This window comes from Triturus cristatus, chromosome 1_1, assembly GCF_964204655.1.
Source record: "Triturus cristatus chromosome 1_1, aTriCri1.1, whole genome shotgun sequence".
Classification (NCBI taxonomy): domain Eukaryota; kingdom Metazoa; phylum Chordata; class Amphibia; order Caudata; family Salamandridae; genus Triturus; species Triturus cristatus.
The window spans coordinates 238,967,613-238,995,207 of record NC_140579.1 but is presented as its reverse complement, the minus strand read 5'-3'; the positions used below and the strand labels follow the sequence as shown (position 1 = coordinate 238,995,207).

The 27,595-nt window shown below is 48.3% G+C and overlaps 1 protein-coding gene and 1 long non-coding RNA gene across 3 annotated transcripts in view; one reads left to right on the top strand and one right to left on the bottom strand.

Moving 5' to 3' along the window:
• NFASC (neurofascin) overlaps positions 1–12,358 on the top strand; it is a 1,241,670-nt gene extending 1,229,312 nt beyond the window's left edge. For both annotated transcript variants that reach the window (XM_085627649.1, XM_085627634.1), the window contains one exon: positions 2,086–12,358. In XM_085627649.1, coding sequence (XP_085483775.1) covers positions 2,086–2,317 — 232 coding nt within the window. In that variant the 3' untranslated portion in view covers positions 2,318–12,358. The remainder of the gene's footprint in view (positions 1–2,085) is intronic.
• The window catches only part of LOC146870068 (uncharacterized), a 107,819-nt gene continuing 91,836 nt past the window's right edge, over positions 11,613–27,595 (bottom strand). Inside the window, exons 2-3 of the long non-coding RNA XR_014969054.1 lie at positions 12,341–12,537; positions 11,613–11,705 (exon numbers count right to left, since the gene is read on the bottom strand). This is a non-coding gene — a long non-coding RNA (uncharacterized LOC146870068). The remainder of the gene's footprint in view (positions 11,706–12,340; positions 12,538–27,595) is intronic.

Below are 27,595 nucleotides of genomic sequence, written 5' to 3'. Positions count from 1 at the left end.
GCTTCACTCCTACCTGTCATCCCTAACAATAGGAATTGAGTCACAATCTGAGACGTCATTTCACTGGACATTAGTTTTAACAATTTATTAACTATCTTTTTTAGGTCTCGCCTGAGCCAGGGCATGCGCTGCTCTGGCGAGACATTTAGTGTGTGGGCTTTAAAAAGCCGACCACAGCTTTTTGACTGGCATAGAGCGTGCGGTTACGCGCACAATGACGAGCAGAGGCGCCATCTGGCTTTCCTCTCTCTCGTCATGGTGCGCGCACATTGCAACCACTCGCAAGCCTGCTTTCACTTTTGCCGTCGCACACGCACATGCACCACTCGCGTCCTTTTTTTTCTTTTAGCGCGCGCACACAACTCCCGCTTGTTAAATTAGGGGGCATCATGGTCGGCAGATGCCAGTGACGAGACGATGCCTTTAATTAGCATTCCGCCAACTTCGTTTTGAGCCGTCTAAGAGAGGCGCTTTGTTCTCTCTAACATTCAGATGGTTTTCAAAGGGTCCTGCTCTTGAGAAAGAGGACAGACCACAGAGCCCTGGGGGGCATCAAACTTCGGCACTCGTGCTCGCGTCGCCCGAGGTGTAGTTTAACCTGAACCGTTTAGGGCTCGCTGTAGACTCATCTCTTTCAGTCTGAACATTAATCCTTGCAGGTGCAACTAATTGCTTTCCCAGGCACAAACACCCTGGAGCGCAGCCCATCAAAGCCCTTAGTTGGCGCGACGAGCGGGCGTTGCAGAGCAGAGGAGAAAGTGACAGTTAAATGGTGTTTGCTTTTGATCCCACCAACCTCTTGTTTTCTTTGCTAATGTGTAAAGGTTATCTCCAAGCCGACCGACGGTGCTGTCTCTGGTCCCTTCTTGCATTCCATGGTAAAGGTCAAAGGTCTGTTTCTGGCTCCAGTGTTTCCAACGCTCTGTTCCCTTGGTGAAATATAGTTGTTGCAACAAGATGAATGTTCCCCGTCTGAGTTATCCTACCCTTAAAATTGCAGGGATATTTTCATAGGTGGCCAGAGCCATGCTTGTTAGTGAAATCCATATTTAAGTTCTTCATATAGGTCGACAGAACTCTGGACACACACGGACAATGCATAGAATTAACAGTAAGACAAACAACAAAGGCATAAAAAAACATGAAATCTAGATCATAAAGATGGTGTTATCTTTGTTAAACAGGATTTCTTGACAACAGGTTGGTAGCTGATGCAAACCAAAGCAAACAAAATTCAAAGATAGCGGTCTTCAGCCATGGATTTGTGGACATCTGCAGTGTGTATCTTACAAAAAAATAATTGCAGAAACCAAAAGGTTGCACTGCCAAGACCCATTGGCTTTGCCAAAACTTGTCTAATACTTTCAGGACCGTACTAGACGCAGTATGCTTTTCTGTGCATGGGACCTTATTTTCAAGATGGTCCCATTGCATTAATCAGCATTGGCATAGCCAATAGGTCTCGCCTTTGGGACCTTATAAGTATTTAGTTATGCAGCACAATATCATTGGTACAACAGCATCAACTGTTGCATGGCTAAACACTTATAAGGTCCCAAAGGCGAGACCTATTGGGTATGCCAATGCTCGTTCCAGCATGGAATCAGTCACCCAAAATTGCTCCTACGTCTTTTTCCATAGTTTTGTGAAACACCCAACTCTTGAACTGCCAATCTGGTAATGAGACCAACATGCTGGAAATTTTCCCTTATGTCCCACGTTCATAACCTCTTTATAAGTGCACAAATTAGTAGGTTTGTTCAAGTGACTTCTAGCTTCTGATGGCACAACATTAATTGTACATTATAACAAAGAAGTGCTATGTCTGTGCAACATAAGCTGGTGGGTCACAAAAATATTTATAATTTAGATTCTAATGGTTTAGAAGCCATGTGTGGCCCAGATACACTTATTTGTGGGAAAGAGTTCCCACAACTAATTGTGTACTTATTAGGGTGACTATCTTGCCTGTTTTCTTACCAAGGGTGGGATTTCTTAGAATTAATTTGTGGTTTTCCAGCTTGTCTATCACTGCCCCCCTCAACGTTTGATTTTAATAGATATTGTTTCCTCCTTCCCTCACAGTGATGAAGACAACAAACCCCTGCAGGGCAGCCAGACCTCCCTAGATGGTACCATCAAGCAGCAGGAGAGCGATGACAGTTTGGTGGACTACGGTGAGGGTGGAGATGGGCAATTCAATGAGGACGGCTCATTCATTGGTCAGTACACAGTCAAGAAAGACAAGGATGAGACGGAGGGCAACGAGAGCTCGGAGGCCACGTCTCCAGTTAATGCGATCTATTCTCTGGCATAGCGCCTCACGCCTGCAATGGACGAACACAAACCACCGTAGGGCAGGGTTTGAACCGCGTGTGGAAGGAAGAATTAAACCAACAACAATAAACAACGTCCAAACAGGGTGAAAACTGGAGAAATTGACTCATGTGTATGAACAGAAAAGGCAGTTCCCAGTACCCAAGGTGTCAAGAGCAAGTGAGCAGATGGTATAGTTGACTTCGGTGATGCTATGGGAGAGCACACCTGCCAGCTACAGAGGGACACATTCGCCGTCAGCCCCACAACGCCTCTTTCCTATGATAGACTGTGCTGCTCCCTGCTCATGCATATCTAGAACAGCTCCTTATTTGCTTTTTTAGAGGACGTTCCTGAATGGAAGAGAGTAAGGCATTATTCCTCATGCAGTGTTTGGCAGCAGGCGCTTCAGACATGCATACATCTCCCTCCTGAGGCTTTTTGGAAGCCCCATCCCTCACGGGGCTCCTAGGTCCAGTGGCATTGAATACTAGTAAACTTGAACAACTCCTCGTCCATACCGCTCATGGGAAACCTGCAGTGTGCAGGGGAGCTGCAGAAGGAGACGGTGATTGCCGCTGTACAGAGGTCCATCCCACTATGGATCCTCGAGGGCAGTCAAGGGCGATGTCGGCTTTTGAGCACTGGCAGGCCTTCCTGCTTGGAATCAGTATAAAATGTAATCATTAGTATGTGAGACATTTAAACCTGCATCTATAAGCCTTGGTAAAGTAAAAAAAAAAAAAAATCATAAACAGAAATACTAATGTCACTGAAAAGCTAAATTAAGGCGTGCTAAAAATCTAAAAAAACAAAAGTGAAAATACATTTGAAGTGTAATACTGGAAACTTTTGGAAAGTGAGATAATTTCATTTAATGAGGTTGAAGGAATTAACCGCAATCCCTGTGGGACAGAAAGAGATAAGGACATATAAAGTGACTGGGTGAGGTACAGTGGCGTGACAAGACACAAGGGCAAGAAATGATGGGGAGCATAGGATTGTGTCCTTTTTGATCAGTGTTTGATTTTGTTGTTTGAATTTGGACGAAGAGTGCCCAAAGTTTGTATTGTTTCTGATTGATAAATAGCAGCTGAGCACTGCTTGTACTTAATTAGTGCTGAAGGGGTTTCTCGAGTAACTGGCTCGTTTGGACATGCTGAGCTAGATGGCATATTATACCACATTCATATTCGCAGTGATGTTCGCGTTCGATCCTGCAAAAACATCTTTGACAGATTTATGGCCCTGGTATGCAGTGGGAAGATTACCATGGAAGAAAAACCCTGTTAGAAAAGGCTATTTTACTTTATTGAGGTTCCAGACCTCTTTGTCTTTCGTTTTGTTTTCCTTCTTTCTCCTACCCTCTACTTCCCTATGTTCCCATTTTCTCTGTTCCTTTCCCTTAGCCCCTCATCACCTCCCTATTCTCTTTACTTTTGCTGTTCTTGCCTCAAGTTACATCTGCCTCCTTCCTTTTCTGTTTCTCTTTTCGCTGTCTCTACCTGTCTTGTGACTCACCTGTCCCTATTCCTCGTGTGTCTGTCTTCCTCAGCGCTTCTCCTTTCTTTCACATTTTCTTACTATTTCCTCTCTTCCCCTCCCTCTCTTGTTTTCCTCTTCTGTAACGTCCCAACTCAACTTCTTATCTTTGAGGCTCTGCCCTTTTCCTCCTTCTTTCCTATATCTACCTTGTGTCTATCTCTTACCTTACCTCCCCTTCTCTCTTTTCAGTTGTGTTGCATTTTTTATTCTTTACCAGTATTGTTATCAGACTTCAGACTGATTATGAAACTGCAGAATTAGACAATAGCATTTTCAGACCCTGGTATCATCCAGTCGAGTCATCAGACTCCATTATCATCCAGTAGTATTATAAGACTGCCTTGACAGTTTGTCTGGTATCAGTCATAGTCTTCATCATCCTCTGGTGTCAGCCAGTGTTTGTTTCTAACAAGCAGTGGTTTTGTCAGAGCCAAGACTTTGGCATTAGCTAGTGTTGTTATCAGAGTGCATCAGAATATAATATCTGCAGATGGGGTTATATGACTCAGGTTTCAGCTTGTGTGATTATCCGACTCCTGCACAGCTGTTTGCTCGGGCAGTCTGGCCTCAGTAAGAGGCGGCATCAGTCTCCGGTATCGAGCAGTGGCATAAGGAGACTCTGGTATTCAACTCTAGCATTGGTCAGTAAGGTCCTCAGACTTGGGATCAGAATGCAATCTCAGAGTCTTGTAATATGCCAGTGGTCTATCAGTCTCCACATATTAGACTCCTAGCGACTCGCAGCGTCCTCTGATTGGATCAGGATCCAGTGTCAAGCTCCATCCTCAGCTAGTGGGAATAGTGGTCTCCTGCAGCAAGCAGTTGTGCTACATGGTCAGTGACTGGCTACCACCCTCCCCCTGTAACCGCACCACCCCCGGACACAGCACATAGACGTGGTATCTTTGGAAGGCGGGAGGTCGCGAGACCCCCCGGCCGTATTTATTAAGTACAAAACAATAAATTTTTAAATTTGCATGATAAACAGTTATACAAAAAATCAGCAGGACATTAGATACATCATTGTCAACAGGTGTGAGTGACTATCCTTAACAAAGACTCTAATACAGATTGTTTCCTAACCGAGTCTAACATCCTCCTCTGCATTTTTGTATACTAACATTTCTGGGCCATATGGCAAGGTCGCTAACCGGTGTCAGGTCCTACTAGCTGCGCCTCCCCTACAAGGTGTGCGCATGCGCAGCCGGGCCCGGTAATTACCCGGTCCACGCCGTGAACTTCATTTACCCACTAAAGGAGGGCCCTTACTCTGCGCCATCCGGTGACGTCATGAGTATGCGCGCGCGGGGTGGCTACCAGCCTAAGGAAAGCGTGACTCCCCAACCCGCGCCCCTTTGAAGTACCAGTTACCTTGCCCCTGAAGTTCTAGGAGGGGCAAATAGCCCCTCCCCCTGGGCGGGCACCTCCGTAGGATGATGCCCGCCCCCTCAGACCTTCAAATAGTTGCTCACCGGTCATGACCTTACCGCATGCCCCATACCTAATAAATACGACGACCTATGGGAGAAAATTCTAAAGGACAACTACACTGACTAAAATCACACGTCATGTATAACACCGTAAAGCTATAAGGGAAAGAAAGGCCTAAACACGACTGCACCAGTTCCACATAATACAGGATCATTCCTTACCTTGGGAGAAAAAAGGCCTACGAGAAAGCATAGTCAAGAACATAACTGCACATTACAATATTGCTCACTACAATGGGAGAAAAGTCCTAAAAGAAAACCTCATCAGAAACTGACATTACTTAACATTTTTACCGCGCCCAGTGTCCGCTAGTCGGACTAGCAATGCGTCAACCACGTGCTCCAGGGATGGTGGGTGGGGAAAATTATGCGCCCTGAATGCCGGGGCACGTCCGTTGTGTGGGGGAGCGTCCAGGCAACAAGGGGGTCACCTGGGCGCTCCCCACCTCTTTATCCCACCCCAGTGGCCCTCCCCTCCGACCCGGATGTCGATTAACGACATCCGGGTCACGTAAGCAGCCAATCGGTGGTAGGGCGCGCCCCAGTGGACACGCCCCCACCACCGAGAAGTCCGGGGGAGGTCGCCGCACCGCCATGCAGGCGGAGGGGCCAAGAGCCCCCCCTTTCCACATGGTCAGTGACTGGCTACCACCCTCCCCCTGTAACCGCACCACCCCCGGACACAGCACATAGACGTGGTATCTTTGGAAGGCGGGAGGTCGCGAGACCCCCCGGCCGTATTTATTAAGTACAAAACAATAAATTTTTTAATTTGCATGATAAACAGTTATACAAAAAATCAGCAGGACATTAGATACATCATTGTCAACAGGTGTGGTGACTATCCTTAACAAAGACTCTAATACAGATTGTTTCCTAACCGAGTCTAACATCCTCCTCTGCATTTTTGTATACTAACATTTCTGGGCCATATGGCAAGGTCGCTAACCGGTGTCAGGTCCTACTAGCTGCGCCTCCCCTACAAGGTGTGCGCATGCGCAGCCGGGCCCGGTAATTACCCGGTCCACGCCGTGAACTTCATTTACCCACTAAAGGAGGGCCCTTACTCTGCGCCATCCGGTGACGTCATGAGTATGCGTGCGCGGGGTGGCTACCAGCCTAAGGAAAGCGTGACTCCCCAACCCGCGCCCCTTTGAAGCACCAGTTACCTTGCCCCTGAAGTTCTAGGAGGGGCAAATAGCCCCTCCCCCTGGGCGGGCACCTCCGTAGGATGATGCCCGCCCCCTCAGACCTTCAAATAGTTGCTCACCGGTCATGACCTTACCGCCACAGGCCAGCATTGTTCACCGACGATCTGGCCTCCCCCTTTACCTAGACCTAAACCAAGAGCGCGCTTATTTTGCAAATCCCTCCAACCAAGCCCAGACATTATTAGACCACAAGACGTTCGCTGCCTCCGTCAAGTGCACCCCGTCCCTCAAGTAAAATTGCTCGCCCCAGATACACCCATGTGGAATCGTCTGCAACTGGGGGGTCCGAAATAATTTGTCCAACTGTGTGTTGACCCTCCGTACCGAGTGGTTCAACGCCCACCCCGAGACCCCCCCTCGCCACTGCCACCGAGGGATAAGTTGAGACCAAACTACTGTGGAACCCGGGCAAGCCCTGGCCACCCACCCCGCAGTGGAAATGATCTCCTCAATAAGGACGCGCCTCCCCAATTTTGCCAAATCATTCTCCCCCAGGTGAAGTATCACCACTGACGGGGGGGGCCGCTGCTGAGCTAAGAGTCCCTGGAAAAAATCCCGAAACTGGCTGAGGCATAAACCCCCCCTCCCAAAAAATGATATAACAAACCCCTGTTTCAGTGCACGCGTCCTACGGTCTCCTGAAAGAAAAACATGTTCCGCCCGTCTAACATAAGAGTGGCCCACAATCCAAGTCACCAATTTCTTGTGTCCTCCGTGCTGTGCCGATGTCGGTCGTTGGCGCCCAGTGACGAGTTCCTCCCCTGCGTGACAGGTTTGAGAAACTGCAAAAAACCAGAAACATAACCGGCGTGAGCACCATTCTGTCACAACATGTCAATTCGTACATAACTTTTGTAACGTTCAGACGACCATCTCCCCAATGTCTTCACATTCTCCACTGAGAGACCCCTCGCTACTGCCTCAGTTGCTGCCCCAATCCTAAATGAGTGGGTGCCGAATTCCCTTGGATCGAACCCTGCCAAACTGACCGTTAACTCCAAGACTCGCCTAAACTGGTACCTAGTCAATGGTGTACCATCGGCGTGACACAGCAGTGTGTCCCCCGCTGTGTACTCCCGTTGCCTGCAGAAAGCCTCCACGTGAGAAACCGGGCAGCAGGGGTTGGCCCGCGCCCGGTGGAGCACTATGGTGTGACCCCGAGAGTCCTGATCAGTTTTCGATCTCTGAATTGTTATTCTCATAACGTCGTCCCTGATCTCCACACCGGCCCACCGTAGACCGCCCACTCTATCAGCTTTTGACCCAGCAACTAACTCCCCAACCCTCAAAGCCCCGTAAAAGGCCAGGGAAAATGCCGCCTTGAACAAGATAACCTCCCACTGGGAGCTACAAACACTGTGCAGCGCCCCCAATAAGGCCGTCAGCCGTGCCAATCCAATGGGCCTTCTCCTATCGCCCCGATAACCCTGTAAACGGCGCCAACCCCTCAAGGCCTTGCGCACCAGAAAGGTGTTAGTGGGATCACGCATACCCTTACCCTGCGCAAAGAAGGAGACCGCTGCCCTATGTCTGTTCGCAGTCGCCACTGAGCGTCCTTCCCTGTGCATTGATTCTAGGTAAGCTGCAAAGCTGTCCTCCTGGGCCCACCTAGCCTCCCATTCCTGCCCCAAAAAAGCCCGGTAAGACAAAAACGCCCCTTCGTAAGCTGTCTTGGTCCTGGGGGCTAAGCTAGCGACCACGAGGTCCTGTAATCTGGGGCACCAATCTGCCAAAGTACTGCCGGGAATTGCGCCGGCTGGGGATCTGCCGCCGGAAGATGTTCCCTGAAAACCTGCATTTTAAAGCGAGAAAGGGAGTCAGCTGCATTATTGAGGACGCCAGGGACATGCTTGGCTCTGAAAACCACATTCAATTTTAAGCATTGCAACACAATCTCCTTCAGTAAACGGAGTTTGAATGGACAGCGTGCCCCCTGCTGGTTTATGCATTCCACAACCGTCATGTTATCCGACCAGAACACCACGGATTGGTTGCGTAAGTGTTCCGGCCAGACCATCAATGCTACCCAGATCGGAAAGAGCTCCAGAAAGCCAATATTGGTAGTCAGTCCCTGTGTCCTCCATTCCGCTGGCCACCGCTGGGCGACCCACCTGGTACCCAGAATGGCGCCAAAGCCGGTACCCCCAGCAGCGTCCGTCCATAAGCCCAATTCCGCCGATGTGGAGGGAGGACCCTGCCACACTACTCTGCCATTAAAATCCTCCAGAAATGCCATCCAAATAAGCATATCCTGGCGAACCTCAGATGACAACCTCGTGCGGTGATGTTTCTCCCGTAGCCCTTTCATAGCTTGGGCAATAGAGCGTGAAAAAGGGCGTGCCATTGACCCGAAGCGCAAAATTCAATTGCCCCACCACCTCCTGTAGCTGTTGCAATGTAACCTTGTCTTTGCGTAGGCACTGGCGTAGGGCTGCTCTAAAGCTAGATACCTTAGCCATGGGTAACCTGAAGCATCCTTCCACTGAATCAATTTCGATACCAAGGAATTCCAAACAGGTGGACGGGCCAACCATCTTCCCCGGCGCTAGCGGGACCCCAAAAGCCCGCATGAGCACACAAAATTCCTGCAACACCCAAGCACACTCCTGAGATCCCGCCGCACCTAGGAAAAGGAAATCGTCCAGATAATGCATCACCTGCCGGTGGCCCGTGACCTCTCTCATGACCCATTCCAAAAATGAGCTAAACGCCTCAAAGTAAGCACATGAGATGGAACAGCCCATGGGCATACATTTATCCATATAGAACTTGCCATCGAACGTAAAACCTAAGAGATGGTGGTCCAGAGGATGGACTGGGAGGAGGCGGAAGGCAGATTCTATGTCTGATTTTGCCATCAATGCCCCTGGCCCCAGCGCCCGCAATAAGTCAACTGCCTGGTCAAATGAGGCATACTTTACACTACAAATCCCCTCATCAATCGCATCATTCAGTGACGCACCTCTAGGTGCCGATAGGTTGTGGATCAATCTGAACTCCCCTTTCTCTTTTTTGGGTACTACCCCTAGTGGAGAACACACAAAATCAGGGACAGGCACCTGCTGGAAAGGGCCAGCTATCCTACCCAGGGACAGTTCCTTGCTAATCTTAGCAGCCACCACTGCGAGGTTATGTTGCACCGACAGTTGGTTCCTGCAATGTGCGCTACCTGTGTAGCCCCCTGCCGGGATCCTAAAACCTTGAGAAAAACCTTCCTGCAGTAGAGTGGCCGCTGTGTGATTCGGGTACCTGTTCAACCAAGGGATCATTGCCAAAACATCTATAGGGGTTGGGATATCCCGAATATCTGCACTACACTGGCTTCCCCCTCCCCCTCTGACTGTGGTTGCCCTGCTTGGACCTGCAAGATGACTCGGGGTGGGAGGGATGACCGCAGATCGAACATGCATGCCTGAATTTACAGGTGCCCGTGGCCCTCGTGCAGGTGCGCTTATTAAAGTCCCAACACACCCCTTTCCTCTCAAACCCCCCCCCCCCCCCTACCCCTACCCGGGACCTCACTCCCCTGAGCCGCCCGAAAGGGGTGTTGAGGTCTGGTGGAGTACCCCCTGACCGCAGTGGTGGACTGTAGTGGGGCAGAGCTCCCTGAGAACTGCCTATGCCATGGCACAGAGTCCACCTTATCCCATGCCAATGATGCGTCAAATTCCTTAGCTTTCCTGAAATTGACATCATACTCCTTCCAGGCATCCCCCGGGTACTGCTCGCTCCACCCCACAATTCTACTCTGGTAGCAAGCCAATGGCGCCTGCACATTAGGAGGCCGTTCGGCCATGATGGTCGTGAACACTGCGAAAGCCCTAACCCAATTGAGCAAAGATTCCTCTACCCTAAATCTAGCACACTGTGCCCTCCACTCACTTGGATGCATCCACTCCTTTAGTGTCTTTGCCTGTTCCATCTCCCTGTGATCCAGTAGCAATGAAAAAATGTAAACATATTTTCCCGCCCAAATCAATTCCTTCGTTGCCTGGGACACGTGTTGTGCCAAATTCTCACTCCTAGAGGGCAATGACCCATCGCCCAAGAGGGGCAGTGCCACCTCCTTACCATTTTCCTGCTCCGCGGCCGGTTGACCACCATCTGCCTTCGGTAGGGCGGGGCTGGAACCTGCAAGTGAAGAAGAGGGGGGAACCGCAGCTCTATCCGCTGCCGCTGCTGATTTAATCTTTTCTACCAACTGTGCTGCTTCTGCTGCATGATCTGACGACGCTGGTAACACACCCCCCTTTTTTAGCCAAGGTAATAAAGCCGCTATCTGAGATACCAATTCAGGCGGGACCGAGTCCGGGCTATCTGCTGGGACTACGGGCACCCCGGGGGGCATAGCCGGTGGCACTGGCATGGTAGGCAATGGAGAGACCGGTGGCGGCAGACCCGGCACTGGGATCGGTAGCACGGGCGGGGAAGTAGGCCCCACAGGAGGTAGCGCCGGCGGCATGGCAGGAGCCGATGTAACGGGTGCCGGGACAGGTACAAGGGGTACCGAATCAGGTACAAGGGGTACCGAAACCGCGGGTGGGATTGAAACCGGTACCACTGGGGCTGGGGCACTGCGCCTTCGCTTCTTAGCCTTGGACGTCTTGGGCGGGCTAACAAAATCCCCTCTGGACAAGGGTGCCTTCCGCTGCCGCGCGGGCCTGCCTGAAGAAACTGGGGAGTCAGTAAACCTTTCATTCATGCGGGCCTCCAATTCATCCACCTTACTCAATCTCCTATTGATGCTGTTCATCTCCTGCATCATGGCCTGCAACATAGCCTCCATCCTGGACCCCCCTTCACCACCCATTGGCCCCGCCATGACTTGGGTGCACCGCCCTACACTAATACCCTAATACAGGCGTAAGTACTCTTATTACCTTCACCAGATGGAGGATATACAGGGGGCTGTAAGCACCATGCAACCGTAACCGCAACGCCCCGGCTTATCCGGTTTGTCAGGGGTGAGTAAACTCTAACGTAGACCCACCCGGCGGCTACCAGAAGCAATGCAATGCGAGCCCCCCGCTCTCCTCTTACCGTTCAGGATCCGGCGCACTTCCAGCCGGAATTTCGCCCGCGACCACACTGAAGTCCGCCACTCCGCTCGCTACGTGAGATACAGGATACAGCGTTAATGTGCCTAAAATAGAAAATGCATTAATACATGCTAGTATTAAATACAACCAGCCGGTGAAAACGGACTGCACCACGTTCAAACAAAGGTATGTAGCTTACACTTTAATTACCTCCCACAGCAATCTCACAAGCAGTTGGCTAAAGCTAGCTTGGACCTTCTTTAGCCACCCCTCCCCTGCCCTTAGCTGTTCCCCCCACCGTGGTAATAACACAATTTTGGTAGCACAAGGCTAAACAAAGGAAATTCACAGGCTGTTGTGAGGCACTGCTGGGAAAAGAACCCTTGCCTCTTGGGGACCTGCAATATCACAGGCTAAACACACTCGGCAGGCAGTGACTCACACTTTCAAGAATGTCCTGAACACCACAGTCAGAAGCAAGCCCCGGGTGCACACAACCCGTGTTCACAAAACGCCGCTGTGCTATGATGCCTGCCTTCACAGAATGCCTGCCTTCACAATTTTCAAAAATGCCCGCGCTTCCCTCCGTTTCTTAATGGCCCCTCCTTCTACCGTACTAATCGCCGCACACGAGCGCGCTCCACCACGAGGCCTCCTACTGTACCGTGTTCAGTAAAAGCGCTCCGGTGGCGCTGGCAGCCTGCCTCGAACCGCTGATTGTACCTCTACGTGTACTTACGGGAATCAGCCGCTACCTTCGCGTAGACCCACCCGGCGCCGCTCTAACCACGAACTCGGAAGCTCCAAAAGCCGTCTCTCAGCGACGTCCGCGTTCGCCGCTCCGCAATCCGGGTAGATCCAAGTGTAGGAGCCGGATCAGCTGCCTTCCTCCGCGCGTGGGAAATTCCAAAGCCTCACCGTCCGGAATCGCCGCACCTGCAAGGGGGGAAACAAAGAAGAAAATTATGCGCCCTGAACGCCGGGGCACGTCCGTTGTGTGGGGGAGCGTCCAGGCAACAAGGGGGTCACCTGGGCGCTCCCCACCTCTTTATCCCACCCCAGTGGCCCGCCCCCCCTCCCCTCCGACCCGGATGTCGATTAACGACATCCGGGTCACGTAAGCAGCCAATCGGTGGTAGGGCGCGCCCCAGTGGACACGCCCCCACCACCGAGAAGTCCGGGGGAGGTCGCCGCACCGCCATGCAGGCGGGGGGGCCAAGAGCCCCCCCTTTCCATGAGACTGCTGCCAGCACGGGTTGTAATCTTGCTTTGGTATCTCTCAGCTTCTTGGGATCTCTGCTCCTGTATTGACCAGCAGTGGTCAGACCGGGTCTAGTGATTAAAAGCAGTGCTTAGCAGCGACTCTGCACGGGTGTGATGCAAGCTCCATGAGAGCTGACTCCGCAGTCACATCTTCTGCTACGAGATCGGGCTTCGAGTTCGGGTTGACTACTAGGAATCGGCCACATGTGGCTGCCCTTCTAGAGCAGACGCCTGCGACACCCCTGCACTTGGCACAGCTGCTGACTGCTTCGACCGATGTAGTCCTACGAGGCGGCCATTTTAACTGAAAGTTATGCCACATTTTTTAATGCTGGACTTGAAACTTGGGAACCCAGCAAAGGTTAGACTTCACGTGGTAAAAGTTACATATAAAAAACAATGCCCTTGTAAAAAGCGTACACTTCACTGACCCGAACTGTTTGTGATTTTAAAAATAGGCTTGCTGCACGTTGTTGACTAGGCAAATTATGACGCAGGCGAAGCCTCTATTTAGTGCCATCTTTAAACAAATAAATAGTGCTTTGTGAGTAGTCTGTGATGTCATAGGACTACAGATTTGGAGATTTCGGATTTAATTGAAAGTGACGATTCCTCCATGCTGAACACAGTGCTGTCCTGAGACCTCAACTACAGCTAGCTGCCATCCATCAGAGTAATGACGTCTGCTCACCCCAGATCCCGCAGATTGCCCACAAATCTCCAGGTAGCTCTTCAGCACACTGTTTCATATTTCTTCACTTTACGGTCTTTAACAAAAGATGTCAACAGCATAAATACAACTTCCATTTTGTCCATAAATGTGGAATTTTTGGTGGGTCTCCCTATATCTGACAACATGATAGTGTTATGGATATGTCCAAAACTGTTGCAGAGCTAATGTTAGGGGCATGTTAGTTAGTGGGGATGAAATTGGTAGAGCATCCTGAGATTCGAGGGTGATTGTTTGCAAGGGCATCTCAAGTAAGTGACACATTAGGAAGCAGAAGGCAATGTGCATCTGGTGCCTTTTCACACTGCTCCTAGTGCCTGATTACTGTCCTTGGGGATGGTTGTCCCAGACACTGATTGCGGTACCTGTTCAGACTTCTTTGGCCTTAGTCCTCACTGCATGTCCACTGCAGCTCTGTTAAATCCATTCAGGTTATGTAATTAAGGTCATGCACTGCGTCCATTCCTAGGTGACTACATATCTTTCGTGCCCATCCAGATGCTCTTGAAATAACGCCTGCAGCATGATGTTAGACATGATCCTGTTTGATTAGAGACAATATGTGCACACACGTGATCTATCCTACCAAACCTAAGAAGTATTATCTCTGAAACCCAGTTCAAAAGTACTTGTGTTTACTGCCTTGATTGAAGTAGTTGTGAGTGGCTGTTAGAAGTTCACTGTCCATTGTCCTGGCATCAGTTCTGTACTCTTTGTTGTGAAGGGTGCTATGTATAATTGACTTGTTTTTTGTGTGAAAATGGTCTTTCAGTTGGTCGTGAACATATCAAAGAGTAAGGATAGGAAGAAATCGCCCAATTCCATCTGCAGGTCCCCTGATATTGTACGTATTTAACGCAAACATGGAGACCTGGCTTTCCTTGCTGGCCTGCAATTACATGGCAACGAAATGTGGGAGGAGCGAAAAATACATTGTCATGATGTTTCTCATTTCTGCACTGCTGGTTTGTCGTAAGCTATTAACTTGAACTATCAAACAAATGGAGCGTCGTCTAGTTGGGAGTAAAAATAAAGTGGGTTGGTATAAAGTAATGTTTTATTTTCTAACTCAGGGTTCTGTGTATTCTTGCTACGTCCGGTTATCTTGTTCCAGATGCATCTAAGCCTGTCGACTGTCTGTCCCTACGCTGACCAAGTAGTAAAGTTCTTTTTTTTTCTCAAAAAGCTTGCCCTCTGACCTGAAAATACTGGCTTCACAAAGTGGCTCAAAGTTGTTCAGTCACACAGTTACAAGTCCACAAAGAATTTACCTAATTTGCATGCGTTTGTGCTGCTTGTAAAAGACACTTGTTTGGTCAACTGTATTACCAGAGTTTTGGTCCAAGCACATTGTTGACATTTCCTGCGCGGAGCATATTAACTTGCCCTTTAATGTCCCATACACATCTCCAAAGTATTACTCTGTGGTGACTTTGTATCTGACCTTTTAACCATCTTAACTAAACCACAATACCCAGTTATATAATCTCTTCTGTTCTTTTTCAGGTCTCACTGTACTGTAACTCGTATTGAAATTACTTGGTTCTTGCTGCTTCTAACATTTGTATTTAACTTTCAATTGTATCTTTAAAATATTTTTGTGTAAGACATCAAAAGCAACTACTTCCCTAAACTACTGCATGAATATCTGGCTTCATTTAAAATCCTAAATACGTGAACTGGAGCCGGTCAGCCCAGCATTCAGTTTTAACGCCATGTCCAACTTCCCAAAAGACTTTTACGTTGTGAAGACCTAGCATGACGATTTTCTAAGAGGCTTAGAGTGTTGAAGTGGCAGCAGTATCCCATTAATCAGCAGCAGTATTACCCAGAAGTGCTCTGAACTTCACTGTGCTTATGGTGTCACAGACTCTTTAGCATCCCGAGGAAATGCTCCGGAAGTATTAGTCACATAACATTGGTTGGACGTATTGATTTCTAGGAAAAGGAGTGGTATGTTTGATGAAGTTAGTCTGGAACAAGAAGGCTAGAAAATGGGTTTGGCATACTTCATCAAGTTGCTTTATCAGGCTGTGAGAAATGGTAAAATGATCTTGATCACGAGGCACACTTTTTGAACAGTTTATTTCGATTGGCCTAGTGAACATTGGACTTTGTTCCAGAAAACATTCTTCTGGTGTGCCCATAGCTGCTTGGCTACTCCATTTTTACATGCACCTCCTCTCAGGGGTTGTCGGTGCTTCCTAGTGCAGTCCTTTTCCTGGTAAATCTTGGTCCATAGGAGATCTATGTTCAGAAGTATTTGAGTTTAACAGGCAGACGCAATATCCACTAATGTTGCTGCCTCTTCTCTTGGATGCTCACAAACACGAGGTGGGCCGATAGGGGACATTTTCTAAGTAGCCATGACCATGATAGACTTTAACTGTAAGCAATAAGGCTTTAAAAAGAACACAAAGGATGCTAATTTTTGTGGTGGATGACATCCACTTTAATTTAAAACTAAGCATTGCGATACTAACACCTGTAGACCTTGGCTGCTTTGATCATGCCTCATCCCTCTGCCGGAACCACTGATCTATCCAGATCCCTTTGGCCTTGTCCGTCGTGGGCATCTTTTTTGCTCTATTCACCTGGCTAGTTGTAGTTTCTTGTGAGACGAGGATCAGACACTGGTGTATGTACAATCCGCCAGAACGTGCTCAGTTGCACTAATGATATTGTCGCATATCTCTGCCAGAGAAGCTTCTTATCTTATTTTTATTTTGCTGCCTCTTCTGTGCCGATGATTTGTAAATATTAACGTTTCTCATTACTTATGTGTCTAAAACAGCATTACCTTAAAAAAGAATCTATGTATTTATTACCTTTTTACTGTTAATTATGTTATTTATGGTGCGACTGGAGGATTCATACACACGAAAAGTGGCCTTATTTCTTTCCCCAGATCTCATGCAACCCACTCAGTGAAGGCACACACTCTATTGCAACCCGCCCTGTGAAGGAGCATTGTGCGTACAGAGATTTTGTTCAACCCATCCAATGAAAGGGCATTGTGCTCAAGGGGATCTCATGCAACCCGTCCAGTAAAGGGGCATTGTATTGCACGTCCTTCACCATGTACTGTGCATGGCCATTTTGACCTCTTGGTTGTGTGGACTGATATTTAATGGGCAGCAGGTGGATTCCTGTGCTGCAGCAAAAACGTAGCTTGTGCCTAAGGAGCCATTTTGCCCACCTCAGACAGAAGATAAAGGTTTACCCTGGAGCGTGTTGCGTGTGCAGGCCACTTGCAGTATAACAAACATGCACCTTCCATTTCTCATGATTGTTCTTCCATGACAACCATGAACATGAGGTGTTTTTTCAGTGGTTCCCCTTTCCCTCTGTCTTCATGCATGACCATACCACACGAGAATCTGCTGAGAAGTTCTCAAAGGCTCACTGTAGTTTCTCGAGTTGCAAACATATTAGCAGCTATCACAAAATATGTCAACTGGACTTCCTCTTCTGTGCAGGAACCACACTCATAATGCCTCATATGTAGTTATTTATTTTTTATTGTGTTTAAAATGGGTCAGAATGTCTCAAGTGTCCGAATCAGGTTGCAACCAGGTGCTGGGCATCATCGCTTAAAAAGGATCTTCTAAGCCCCACCTATCCGAACAGTAAATAAGTAGTGTAAAGTATGAGGCGAGGTGCAGTGTGTTCTTTTGTATTTTTTGCTGGACTTGGGATGGGTTGGAGGAAGAGGTACAGGCACGACGCCTTCTCATCTGTATGAAGCTTCCGCTTATACTGAATGAGATGTGATGTGCCTGGCCAGTGGGGTTGGGTGGGGTTGGTGTAGGTCAGAGCTGAGGGGTTGATTATACGATAGGAGGTTGCAAAGATTGAATTAATGATTGATTGCATGAGAGTAATGGCCAAAATGTGATGTTCCTTTTTTGGAATCACTGTAAGAAACAGACGGATTATTTTGTATAGAGAACACTAATCCTATAATAAAACGCCTATTGTTCCAAACAGTTCTGGGTGCTTTCAAATCCTTCTTGCGACGCATCGTGAGAGTACATTGCGGACAGGTTGTCTTTAATAGAATGCTTTCATAACATGAGCTGCTTAATTGTGAGACTATTCTGCCATCGTTCTGCTTTTATAACCAATATGAAGAGTTAGAAAACAATATCCACATTATAGGTAGCTTTCATTAACAGAAATAACACAGAAGTTATGACATACTGTGAGGAGCAGACCTTTTACAATTGATTTACTTACTGATATAAACATAATCAACTAAATAACAGAGTTGACTGCTGTACTTCGATCCTGGTTAGGTATACATTACTAGGACTCTTACACATAAATAAAATGGGAAATAGTACCTGCATAGTTTTAAACAACTTTGTATTATGTGACATCACATTTCTAAAATTTGGGATATTGCCATTCGTCGGAGGATACTATAGTTGTGTTAGCTTCCACATTCGATCATCACAGTTTTTGTTTCAGATTCTAAATGTGATTGAAGAATGTATAGGCCCTTTTTTGTGGAATTGTCAGTCACCTGCCACCCACTGATATCCTGGTGGTGACAGGGAGGAGCTCCTGCAACCTACTTTTTACAGGTTACCTTTAATAATTTGGTAGTTTGTTTCCTTACTTCTTGTGAAGTATGACATGCAGGCATTTATCTGTACAAAAGCATTTATTACACCCGGTACTAAACATGGAGTTTTTATGTGTGCGTGTGTGTGTGCATGCATGTGTGTCAAGTAACCAAAATCATGTTAACCAGTGTGAACATTCCAGCAATTACCTCATCCGTATTTTAAAAAGGCACACAGAATCTTACTTTGGCATTGTCTTGCCTCCCGCTCTTGTTGGTTTACTTTCATAAATCAGGTTGTAAAGGATGATCGTGTGTGAACAACAGAGAGAGACCCCTTGTAAACCAAAGGGATAAGGTACTCTTTACAAGTTAGAAAAGGTTCCCTTCAGATAGAAACATAAATACCATCTACACCATTACTAGATAAAAGCATCTAATCAGACAAATTCTTATCTCCACACTTTTATATTAAGGTACCTCAACCCAAACAAGCTAATCAAATTGAATTCTACGACATAAAATTGAAGTATTACAAACACCTATTTGATTAAAATCACAAGAAATAAAAACTAATAATTCATATATTGTTAAAAATCATCAATACATTTCATACATTTCATAAAAATCCCTTTAACATGTATCACAAAATTACACAAGACATAAAATACATTACACACCCACATGAAAGAGAAAACACAATTTCAGACACTTGAATTTGTCATTATTTGTACATATCCCCTATACATATGAAGGTGCGGTCTGGTTAGCCTCCTATTTATACAATCCCAAGACCGCGTTCCAACAGGGATTATGTCACCAGAATAGCGTCGACGCGTTTCGATGGTCATTTCATTTTTATTCCATCTTTATCAAGACATTTGATTGATTCGCTTCTCTCTGTATTGATCCCTGATTCTTATTAGTCCTTCAGAATGTAGGAACTTTGCTTCTATTAATAGCTCGTTGAATATCCGGTGGTCCGGTCAAATGATGAAAGAAGTCTATTAAAATTCAAAAACTGCAGCCTTGCTTTTTCGAGGGAAAAAATCGGCAGTATATCCTATTGTTGTATCAGTGGCTCAACTGATTAAAGTGCCAGCTAGCTCCCCTTATTATCAATGGTTTATTTAACAATTTTTATAACACGGCTCTTCACAACTTCGAGGGGCGGAGGACGCACATTGCAGGACTGAGGCTGCATTATACAAGTACTACGCGGAGGAGGAGTACTTATCTGCCCCTCGAAGTTGTGAAGAGCCGTGTTATAAAAATTGTTAAATGAACCATTGATAATAAGGGGAGCTAGCTGGCACTTTAATCAGTTGAGCCACTGATACAACAATAGGATATACTGCCGATTTTTTCCCTCGAAAAAGCAAGGCTGCAGTTTTTGAATTTTAATAGACTTCTTTCATCATTTGACCGGACCACCGGATATTCAACGAGCTATTAATAGAAGCAAAGTTCCTACATTCTGAAGGACTAATAAGAATCAGGGATCAATACAGAGAGAAGCGAATCAATCAAATGTCTTGATAAAGATGGAATAAAAATGAAATGACCATCGAAACGCGTCAACGCTATTCTGGTGACATCATCCCTGTTGGAACGCGGTCTTGGGATTGTATAAATAGGAGGCTAACCAGACCGCACCTTCATATGTATAGGGGATATGTACAAATAATGACAAATTCAAGTGTCTGAAATTGTGTTTTCTCTTTCATGTGGGTGTGTAATGTATTTTATGTCTTGTGTAATTTTTGATACATGTTAAAGGGATTTTTATGAAACGTATTGATGAATTTTAACAATATATGAATTATTAGTTTTTATTTCTTGTGATTTTAATCAAATAGGTGTTTGTAATACTTCAATTTTATGTCGTAGAATTGAATTTGATTTGCTTGTTTGGGTTGAGATACCTTAATATAAAAGTGTGGAGATAAGAATTTGTCTAATTAGATGCTTTTATCTAGTAATGGTGTAGATGGTATTTATGTTTCTATCTGAAGGGAACCTTTTCTAACTTGTAAAGGATGATCTACATGCAAGTTGCATCAAGGGAAATTGAGTGTAATCTGATGAATACATAGTTTGTATGGAGCCAATATGAGAGTTCAAGATTGACTACTCTGTCAATGTAAATTTTAAAATGTAATGTGCATTGCTGGGTTCTGGAAGATGCAGACAACTCAAATTTGCAAAACACTCACCCCCCCAGTAGTCCTCAAAGAAGCAGCAGCTAATCGTTTCACTCAATGAATCCTTCACTCAAAATTGACCCATGGACCCTCCAAAACTAGCATCAGAGGTTTGGCATACACAGCTTCTATCACATATTGGTCTTCTAACCAATGGAAATCCTACATTTGTCCAAAACATTGGCAGAAAATAGCCCACAGTTAATATGTTCACAGAGCTCTGTCAGTAAATACAGGGGTCGTATTATCAAAAGTGTTCGAGGAATGCAACAGGTGTTTGTGACCGTTCTCTGCGCTGCCTTGGCACTTAGGTATTAAAGAAGGGGCTGTGAATACTTGTGTGACCCCCTTCTGTAATACAGATCGCAGGGAAGCTAAATTTCAAGGAAGCTTCCATGATTCTCATGGTGGTGTGGCCCCATGCAAGCCCCTTGCAAATAAGGGAATCCTCTGCATCCATACCATCGGTGGCTGTGTCTCCATGATGGCGAAGGAGAGCCGCCCCTCCATTGAAAGTGCAGGAAACATGAAACATAAAAAATAAAATGATAATAAAACAAATGTATTGCCATTTTATTTTTCGTGGTGGCAGCAGCCAAGTCTGAGGGTGGGAGCAGCAGCAGGAAGGAACAGTGTGCACTTCAGTTTAAAGTGTGCATGTAACTTTGACCGTCTGCCTTGCGACGGCCAACCTGACCTGCGCGGTGTTTAAACACTACAACCCAAGCTGTCTTAGACAGCTAGGTGGAGAGCAGGCACCTGTCCGCAGTAGCTAAAGGAGCATCGAAGCAGCGCACTCCAGCTAACCCTAGTGCTCCTCTCATGCTGCCTAAGGGCAGTGCCTGTAGTGGTACAGGGGAGTTGACCGTGGCTTTGGGAGCTTGTGTAGAGCCAATGACTGCCGATACACAGAGGAGCACCAAGCACGAGGCAGTGGGTAAGTAAATCCTTTTTATTTTTTATTTTAAGTTGATTTAACTCACTGACAGGCACCGTGAAAAACTTGCAGTGCCTCAGCCTCAACTCCAGAGCTGTTAATTGTGGCCCCTTATAAACACAGTTTAAAGCGTAGCACAATTGAGAGCTTGGATGTTGATCCAAAGGGCACTGCTGCCTTTTTGTAATCACTGCCTGTCAGTGGGTTAAATACTCCCCCCTCCAGTTTTATTTGGCACTGGTCGCCACTTCTTGATATAGTACAGAAACTAAGACGAAGATACCATCAAGAGAAACACTGTGCGGCACATAGGTGTTGCGGACAGTCAGTGTGCCCCCAACGGGTGCCACGCTAGGGATCAAAGGAACCCCTCAGATATACCCACACAGATGATATGAGTTGAGTACCTTGCTTCACCCTCCTGCAGGGCGTTTTTTGCCTCCCTTTAAAATGCAAGTCAGTTGCCACCGGCAAAGTGAAAGGCGGAGTGGTGGCTTCAAACAGAAGTCCACCTTTTACTAAGTGCTGTTTCCAGTGCAGGTGCGGTTTTGCGTCTGCACTAGCAACAGCACATTAGCTGTGATACAGACCACTGTCCAAGTGTGAACCTGGTGCACAAATTTAAAAGGGTGCCACCGCGTTTGGAAGACAGTGCACTGTATCTGTATTCTGTCCTCAGATTCTTTCACTCAAACAATTTCTTCAGCTTGAGTTCAGGCACAACTGCATTCTCCACTGACAAAACAAGTTCACAATATGTTTGTGAAGCTTGCTCAAAAAGGAGGGTGAGTAACAAACACTTGCATTTGTTCAAAAGATATAAAATGTACATTGGAAACAAAGGCAAGTAATATGTTTATAATACATGTGAATCTGCAGTCCCTGTATTAAAAAAAGTCTCTAATTTCTTTATAATCGGCAACTTCTGACACGCCTAGTTGCCTATTATAAAGAAATGACCAAGCCGCTCAACTGTAATATCTTATTGAACTCACGACTTTGCATATAAAAAAATTCTTGCACGCTTGTGATGGCAAATAAACTTCAAGGAATGATCAAATTTTCTTACTGTAAAACACACCATTAAGCTTTTAATTCTGTGTATTTCGTAAACTCACAAAATAAATGTCTACACTAGGAGAGCGCGCCTTCCAGGCTCTGAACCGTATTATGACCCTAATCTCGCTCCATGGTGCCCAAAGCCTAAATCATGGTGAGAATTAGTAAATGGCGGCATCCATTTCCCCCTGTAGACAACAAACTTGTTATGTATCAATTCTAGAATCAGTCTCGGTTCTTATGTTCTACATAAAAATGTAGACACAATTTAAAGTTATTAGATTTCCATCCATTAATTACTTTACTATATTTCCAGACATTCTATATTGAAGAGAGCCACAGGCCGCAGCAGGTTGCCCAACCTTTGCGCTGCCGGGGATGTGGGAACTAACGCTGTGGTTCAGGGTGCCAGCGGGCGGGCCAGTCCACCAACCCCACTATATCCAATTTCTGTGTATTGCCCACATCTATATATTACTCTGTTGCCCTACTTTCTTGGGAGTGTGCATGCCAAGTAGTGCACCCGTAGTAAACATGCTCTGTCAGCTGGAAATCCTTGCCCATCTGCAATCACTTTCACAACACTTTACATCACGTCTTTATCACATTTTATCTGAAAGAAACACGTTAGTTATAGATTCTGTACCGTAGAATTACCCCCAGGCGTCAGACTGGATTTGGAAAGTTTTTTTGTCAGCAGTACCTCTGCGTGTCGGAAGGTGGCGTTGGTCGGATCCGCGTCTGTCGTTGGTGTCATGGTCGGCGGGATGACGTTGTGGTAGCTACTTAGATGCCGCCCTCGTGCCCTGACGTCAGTTCTTTCTTTTTCCGTGCCAGCCAGCGCAGATCCGGAGAGAGTGGTACCTCCAGTCACGTTTTGACTTACTTTTTTCTCGACTTTTGTCGACTTCTTTTTTGAGTCCATCGACTCCTGGTGCACGAGTGATGCCCGGTTTCAAGGCCTGCTGTTCCTGTACCCGACTGATGTCAGATACGGATCAGCACAGCGTGTGACTTTTGCCTGGAGCGTCTCCACGACCCCAAGTCGTGCTCCGAGTGCCTGTCGATGGCGCCGAAGGCTTTGCAGGATCAGTCCCGAAAGTTGCTTGAGTGCCGGCAGTCTGCTATGTGCCATTCAAGGTCCTGGTTGCGAGGGAGGTCGAGGAACCGATCGCGGAGCCATCACCACTCGTCCAAGTCATCGAAGTCTTCGCACTCTGGGTCGGGTAAGTTGAAGCACAAAAAGAAGTCAAAGAAGCATCGTCGCCCTTCGACTTCTCCCCGTCGGTCGGCTGACGCAACGAGGGATGAGGCGGAAGAGTCGACTCCAGGCTACCCTCCCTTCCCGGGCCCCGGAGCGACTCCCGCCCAACTTCGTACATTCTACGAAGCGATGCAGGCCATCTTTGAGCGAGCCGAACCAGCCGGCGCACCTTCGGGCCCCGCGGACTCGGTTGGGGAACTTAGGCCTTTTCTGCCATCAGCTCCGGTCCTGGCGCCTCCAGGCCCCCATCCGGATCGCCGCTAGTTGACCTGATTACACCTCCACCGGCGCGGCTTCCTCTGGCACCGTAACAGACGCCGGTCGTGTCCCCGGCCTGCGTCGACCTCGGCCTCCATCCCGAATTGGACCCGGAGTTGGACCGGGGTCGCCCGACGTTTTTGTGCCCCTGTTCACTCCTGGGGTCCCTTTTTGGCCAGATTGGCAACCAGAGGAGGAGAAGGAGGACTTGGAGGGGTCAGGTGACCCTTTAACTGATCAGATGTAATCTGAGCAGGACTGGAGAGAGGAACTGGGGGATGCAAGTGGTCTTGACACCTCTCCTGACCTTGGCATGTTGTATCTTCCTCCCGTGGCTACAAAGGAGGGAGCGTCACATGCAGTGGTGTTGCGTAGGGCGGCCGAGGCCATCAACTTCGAGCTTTCTACGGTGGCGGTCAGGACTAACCTCCTGACAGGTGCTTCAACCGGTGGCGAGCTCTTCGGAGCCCCTGCTTCCGTTTAATGAGGCCCATACCGACGTCCTTTTGGGCACGTGGTCCAGGCCCAACACGGGGGCACCCGTGGATAGGATGATTTCCCAACGCCACCTCCCGGCTCCGGGCAACCCCACTTTCCTCTCCCAACACCCCACCCCGGAGAGCTTGGTGGTCCAAACCTCCACTTCCAGGAGAGCATTCCCTACCGCTCCACCGGAAAGGGAGTCCAAGAAGCTGGACCATCTTGGGAAGAAAATTTTCTCTTCCGCCAGCTTGGGACTACGGTGGTAAACACCGCATGTCTATTGGGCCGTTATTCCCACTCTGTGTGGGATACGGTTGCGCAGGAGCTGCCCCAGTGTCCGAAGGAGACCCGGACAGTGCTCTCCCAGGCTGTTGCCGCTGGGAGGGATGTGGCCAAGTTTACCATCCGTTGTGGGCTGGATACCAGGATGATCTCCACATCAGTAGCCCTTAGTCGCTATGCCTGGATGAGATCGATTTGGTTTTTCAGGGGATGTCCAGAACACCTTGATGGACATGCCCTTTGATGGCCGTCGCCTTTTTGGCTCTAGAGCGTTTCAAGGACTCACGGGCTACGGCCAAGTCCTTCAGCCTCTCCAGCCGCCCATGCCATTCTGCTTTTCGCTCCTTTCAAGGCTACGGAAGGGTGCCCGCTACTTCCCGCCGAGAGCCACAGGCCGCAGCAGGTTGCCCAACCTTTGCGCTGCCGGGGATGTGGGAACTAACGCTGTGGTTCAGGGTGCCAGCGGGCGGGCCAGTCCACCAACCCCACCTCTGTAGCAGCCTCCAAACCCTCCTAGTCCGACATTTCAAGCCCATCAAACGCCAGTGGGTGGCAGGATTCTCCATCACCTCTCCCACTGGCGCACCATCACGTTGGACAGGTGGGTTTTGCAAATAGTCCGAAAGGGCAACTCCCTCCCCCTCGAGACTACCCCTCCAGCCATACCACCTCAATACCACCGCATGTCGGAGGATCACCTGGCACTTCTCAAACAGGAAGTTTTGTCTCTCTTGGCCAAGGGAGCCATCAAGCGCGTTCCTGCCCCAGAAGTAGGTCGTGATTGCTATTCCCACTACTTTCTGCCCAAGAAGGACAAGGGCCTGCGTCCTATCTTGGATCTCAGGGACGTCAACCGCTTCCTCCGGAAGGAGAAGTTCAAGATGTTGACGCTCACTCAGGTCTTGTCTACCCTTGACCCTGGAGACTGGATGGCAGCGTTGGACTTGCAGGACGCCTATTTTCACATCCCCGTACTGCCGGCCCACTGGCGTTACCTGCGGTTTACGGTAGGCCACGAGCATTTTCAGTTTACCGTGCTCCCCTTTGGCCTTACCAGCGCTCCTCGGGTGTTCGCCCCAAGCAGTCATTTCCCACCTCCAGACTACGGGCGACCTCCTGCATTCGCTGGGGTTCTCCATCAATGTGCTGAAGTCACACCTGATTCCCTCTCAGAAGCTCCTCTTCATCGGAGCAGTTCTGGACACAACATGGTTTCGGTTTATTCTCTTGAGCAGCGAGTCCGGGATATTCGGCTATGATTCCGATCTTTCAGCCTGTGTCCCAGGTTTCAGTCAGGATGACCCTGAGGCTGCTGGGCCTCAGGGCCTCCTGCATCCTGCTGGTCGATCATGCCAGTTGGAATATGCGGGCTCTGCAGTGGTACCTGAAGTTCCAGTGGGCGCAGCATCAGGGGAATCTGTCAGATTGCGTCCAGATCTCAGAGGGCACTGCTCGACAGTTGCAGTGGTGGCTCACGAACCAGGATTGGGTCAACAGCAGATCCCTCTCCCTTCTCAAACCAGAGCACACAGTGGTAACGGACGCATCCCTTCTGGGATGGGGCGGCCAAATGGGAGTGGCGGAGATCAGAGGCCTCTGGTCTCCGGCGGAATCCAGGCTCCACATCAACCTCCTGGAGCTTTGAGCGATTCGTCTTGCACTCGAGGCATTCCTTCCCTCTGTCCGAGGAAGAGTAGTGTAGGTATTCACGGACAACACCACCGCCATGTGGTACTGCAACAAACAGGGCGGGATGGGGTTGTGGACCTATGTCAGGAGGCACTCAGCTTCTGGACATGGCTGGAACATCAGGGCATATCCCTGGTGGTTCAACACCTGGCAGGCTCTCTGAACGCCAGGGCAGACTAACTCAGCCGCAGGTGCATGATGGATCACGCATGGTGTCTTCACTCGGAGGTGGTGCAAGGTCTCTTTCAACAGTGGGGAGAGCCTTAGTTAGATCTATTCGCCACCGAAGAGAACACGCAATGTCAGCAATTCTGCACGTTGGAATTTCCAAGGCGGCACTCCCTAGGCGATGGTTTTCGTTGTGAGTGGTCTTCTATACGCCTTTCCGCCTATACCATTTCTGCCCAGAGTGCTGAAGATCAAGCGCGACCGGGCCCAAGTCATTCTTGTGACTCCGGATTGGGCACCAAGAGTCTGATATCCCGAGCTGCTCAACATGGCCATCAATCCTCCGATCCGACTGCCTCTTCGGGAGGATCTTCTGTCGCAGCAGCAGGGGACTGTCCACCCGAACCTGTCCTCCTTGCGTGGAGATTGAGCGGCGGCAGTTGGCTTCTTTTGACCTGCCTCCCGAAGTTTGTGATGTAAGCTTGGCAACCAGGCATCCCTCCACTAAGACGGTATTGGCCTGTCGGTGGAACAAGTTTGTGGCATGGTGCACAGCAAAGGCTGTGGATCCCCTTTCTGCCCCTCTTTCTGAGGTTCTCTTATTTCTCCTTTCTTTGGCCCAGCAGGGCTCTGCTCTGGGCACTATCAAGGGTTATCTCTCTGCCATTTCTGCCTTCCTTCGGCTTCCAGATCAGCCCTCTCTTTTCAAGTCCATGGTTGTTAATAGTTTCTTGAAAGGCATAACTCATCTCTTTCCTCCTATTCTCTTCGTTATGCCTCAGTGGGACTTGAATCTCATTTTAACCTATTTAATGTGCTCTCCCTTTGAGCTGCTTCACAACTGTCCCTTGAGACTCTTGACACTGCATTCCTGGTGGCCATCACTTCTGCCAGAAGAGTGAGTGAGCTCCAGGCTCTTTATGCCAAACTTCCTTTCCTGTTTTTCCATCCGGACAAGGTGGTTCTCAGGACCTGTCCATCCTTGCTTCCTAAGGTTGTCATTGCCTTTCACATCGGGCCGGCCATCACTTTGCCCACCTTCTGTCCGCCTCCGCATCCTTCGAAAGAGGAAGAGAGGCTCCACCGT